Source organism: Bidens hawaiensis, unplaced genomic scaffold (assembly GCF_021521415.1).
Source record: "Bidens hawaiensis isolate Kalapana, Puna unplaced genomic scaffold, B.hawaiensis_p1.1 tig00021999_1, whole genome shotgun sequence".
Taxonomy (NCBI): domain Eukaryota; kingdom Viridiplantae; phylum Streptophyta; class Magnoliopsida; order Asterales; family Asteraceae; genus Bidens; species Bidens hawaiensis.
In genome coordinates, this window is record NW_027493407.1 from 280402 (window position 1) to 284598 (window position 4197).

Sequence of the window (4197 nt, forward strand, 5' to 3'; positions counted from 1 at the left end):
CATAACCGTAAACTGATCTGACGGAAGCAATCCAAGCATCGTTCGCAGCATCCGAAACGCCTTTCGAGATCACCGAGCGTAGACGTTGACGTCTATGGCGGTGGATTGGTGGTGGTGGTGTGAGAGTTTGAGGAAGAAGGTTCTGGAGGAAGGTGATGATGCTAAGGAAGGGTTTAGGGTAGACAGCCATGAACTTGAAATTAGAGATGGTTAGGAATTACTTATTACCCGCGTCTAAGAGTTATCTGGGTCAATCTCGTTTATATATATTATTATTATATAGATAGATATTATTTAAAATAAATCAATAAGAAGCCCAAAAAGAACCATGCGATTAACGGGCTTCGTCAGCCCACTTGTATTAACAGTCCATGTTTATTAAACACCAGCACAGCACCAGTCCTAGGGTTCTCTTCTTCTAGGGTTGTTCTTCATCTTCTTCACCCGCTGCTGCCAATTTCAAGCAGCAATCATGGTAAAGTGACCTTTATCCCCACGCCATTGTAACACTCTCTGAATTCACCAATTTCATGTTTTTCAGATCATCCCCGACAAGAACCGTAAGGCCATTTCCAAATACCTCTTTCAAGGTACCAATACTTTTTTAACACCCACACCAATCCAATGCTTTTTATGTCAATTAATGGATGAATTTATCCAAACAGAGGGAGTTTGCTTTGCGAAGAAGGATTACAATCTTGCCAAACACCCGGAAATCGATGTGCCGAATTTGCAGGTGATTAAGCTCATGCAGAGCTTCAAGTCAAAAGAATACGTCAAGGAAACATTCGCTTGGATGCACTATTACTGGTATTTAACCAATGATGGAATCGAGTTTCTCAGAACTTACCTGAATCTTCCATCCGATATCGTTCCCGCCACTTTGAAGAAGTCGGCCAAGCCTCTCGGGCGTCCCATGGGCGGAGACCGCCCTCGGTAATAATATTATTGTTATTGGTTGCTGATTTCTATTTATTGTTTTTGGTCTTGAGTTTTAATTGTTTGTTATGGTTGATTGTTTGTTTAGTGGTCCTCCTAGGTTTGAAGGGGATAGACCGAGGTTTGGTGATCGTGATGGTTACCGTGGTGGTCAGAGAGGGCCTCCCGGGGAATTTGGTGGAGATAAGGGCGGGGCACCCGCTGACTACCAGCCTGCTTTTAACAGGGTAATGTTTTTCACTCTGCATACGTGTATCTTTTGCTGCTGGTCATATTGCCTAGTAGTTTTTTCGCATGAGTTAGAGATTGAGTTTTCCCTTTTAACATAAGTTTTTAGTTATATAATTTGATTGAGCTATTGTTATGTAACCTAAAACATGGTTTTAAAAACGGCATAAAACTGAGTCGCAAAGTGTAAAAGGCATCCTACTATTTCTGTGTGGATCAAAATGTAGACACTAATAAGCAGTGTATATGGGTTAACATAAGTTATTGACCTGTATGTAAAAATTTTGATGCATAAAATCTTCATTTTACAAAAAAAACTTGTTTTTAGGCTGCGCCTCTTGTTGTATTTTGCGCTATTCGCACTTCAATTGCGTTTTTTGTACACCCTTTGCTTTTTGTAATATGAAATGCAAGCCTATGCCACGCCTTGGTTTACTTTGCGGCTATAGGCGTCTCAGGGGCTGATGGGAATGGGCTATGATGGAAAAGTAACATGTATGTATTCTCAAGTGCGGCAAAGGGAAAATAATTCAAGGGGGCTAAGTGTAATATCGGGGGCTAAGTGAAAATAGGAACAAAGAGATAGAATGATTGTATTACTAAAACGTAAAGAAGAGGTTACACAATAATCCGATAATCCAGGGTTGTGCCCTCTCTCCATACATCGGAGCCTTAACAACGAACAAACTCAATCCTGACCTTAACAAGCCTTATAATCTATTACTTATGCTACCCCGATATTACACTTAGCCCCCTTGTATTATTTTCCCTTTGCCCCCCTTGAGAATACATACATGTTACTTTTCCATCATAGCCCATTCCCATCAGGGGCACTTTATAAAACCAAGCTCTAATGGTTTTAAATAGAATTTAGAATTGAGAATATGTAATTATTGTTTAAACTTTAAAGTTTGTTTTTATGTGCATATTGGTCAAGTTTGGTTCACTTATTGGTTTAAATACGTCATTGGTGCAGAGTGCTGGCGGAAGGCCTGGCTTTGGTCGTGGCGGTGGTGGTGCACCGCCAAGCTCAAGCTTCTCTTAAAGATTAGTAATATTTGTTTGTTGAATCTGAGAATTGAAAATGTCAGGATTAGCTCAATGTTACTGTTATAGTACGTGAGTTGTGTTATCCAGTAATTTTGTTAAATCATGGATGCCGTTCTTTTGCATTTATCATAATCTTAGTCGGCTTTTGAGTTTTATTTATGTTTTCTAGCTTAGTTTAGTCGTGGACTGTGTTCTTTGATGTTCATATATCTTGATCTTGGTAATCACGTTTTATTAATGTGGATGGCTGCATGACAAAATGTGTAATTGGTATGCTAATAACACTAAACAGTTTAGTTGTCGACATGGTCAAAACCGGTTTGTGCGAATGACCAATTCAGGTTGAAACATGAACCAGAAAAACCTGTTTGGTTTTAGAACCGGTTACATTTTTTACTGAAATGAATTTAGAGTGACCTGTCAAAATTGTTTTGGTTATTTTTAAAACTTTTGACCAAGTTTTTTTTTTTTGTCTTCTGCAATTGGACTCTTCAAAGTTTTCCGACCGTTGCCAATTTTTTTTTTGTCTTCTGCAATTGGACTCTTCTGGTTCGCTCTCTTTTTTTTTTGTCTTCTGTAATTGGACTCTTCTGGTTCGCTATCTCTGTATATTTCTAATGTTAAGTTACGGACATTTATGACCATCTATTTGAATGAATATAAATGGACACATTTTTAGTTTTCTTTTTTTTAACTATAAACTTTTAGAAACAAACGGCAAGCTGCCAACGACAAACTTCAAAACCCGGATACTACGCCCAACAAAAAAGAAACACTACATAAATTTAAAGTTACACTTACACCAATTCGGTCACTCTAAAACATTATATTTAGAGCATTTTTAAACCAAAAGAAACCTAAAGATTTTATACCTCCTATTATCTCTTTATCTTCACCTTTTTTCCCCATACAATTTCTCATTTCTCGTTTTCATGTAATAATAATTATTCAATGAAACACCTCCTCTCGCACCTCTAAATCCATCATTTTCGAAAGGGCAAGCAAGTCACTAACCATGAACCCATAAATTGGCGAAACTTTACACCAATGACTTCATACTTTCCCAAATCACTGCCGCAATCGCCCAACCCATGAAAATATGATCCACTGATTCCCATTCAGACTCGCATAAGATGCATAAACGACTTGTAATTGGAACGCTCCTTTTTTTTAATTCCAACTTAGTCGGGATGTTGTTCAACTCTGCCCTCCAAACATGAATATTGCACTTTGTCAGGACCTATTTACTCCATTTCATGATGTAATTATTGTTATTTCCCGACTTTAAATGATCGCTCGCTTAACCGAGTTGACCGAGATTTTCCCACCTTATCCAAGCAATAGCCTTAACAATATAAAAACATCTTTCCCATTAACCCCCCCCCCCCATTTCAATTGTCGTACTCGGGTTTCTCGACCATTCCTGAGTCCAACCGAACTGGTTACCATCTCTCTAAAATCGATCACTAAATTTGCAAAATTTATAATTTTTCAGTTTGCATAAATTTTAAAGTTGTTCCCTCAAACTCTTATTTCATAAAATAGCTCATGGCGAACCTTCTATACAGGAGCATGAAGCTAGCAAGCTTTGCATATGCGAATCTCTTTGGAGGCATCCTTACGCATGGTTGGCCAATTGTAAGCTCTATTTAAGCTTCTTATGGCTACATCTTATTTTGATGAAATGCTTGGTTGCCCTATTGTTTCAGTTGCTTGAGTATTTTAACGAGTTAAGGTTGAGGAGTTATCCAATTTTATAGCTTGAGTGTTATGCATCTTAATAAAACATTGTAAGTTGGTTATAAGGATTTTTCAAGCTACATCGTTGTTTTTGTAATTGAGCCTAGAGTTTATAAGCCTTGAAAGCTCTGAGCCTTAAAGGCGTTGGAAGCATGAAGCCGGAAGCTTGGGTGTCTGGCTTGGAGGCTTATAAATTTTCCGGGCATGTATTTACATTGTTACCCTACTAGTTCCCTTAAT

General features: G+C 38.2%; 1 protein-coding gene across 1 annotated transcript; it reads left to right on the forward strand.

Annotated features, from left to right (window-relative positions):
* The first annotated feature begins 466 nt into the window (after window positions 1–466).
* LOC143564392 (small ribosomal subunit protein eS10z-like) lies at window positions 467–2366 on the forward strand. Its single transcript, XM_077051684.1, has 5 exons — window positions 467–475; window positions 542–590; window positions 666–936; window positions 1028–1166; window positions 2144–2366. Exons 1-5 carry the CDS (start codon window positions 473–475, stop codon window positions 2210–2212), a joined length of 531 nt encoding a protein of 176 aa, XP_076907799.1. The 5' UTR covers window positions 467–472; the 3' UTR covers window positions 2213–2366.
* Window positions 2367–4197: the final 1831 nt, after the last annotated feature.

What these genes read in the sequence shown, in the direction of transcription:
- LOC143564392 (XM_077051684.1), top strand. An exon ending in ATGGGCGGAGACCGCCCTCG is followed by an intron (nt 937 to 1,027) that starts GTAATAATATTA and finishes TTGTTTGTTTAG; the next exon opens with TGGTCCTCCTAGGTTTGAAG. An exon ending in ACCAGCCTGCTTTTAACAGG is followed by an intron (nt 1,167 to 2,143) that starts GTAATGTTTTTC and finishes TCATTGGTGCAG; the next exon opens with AGTGCTGGCGGAAGGCCTGG.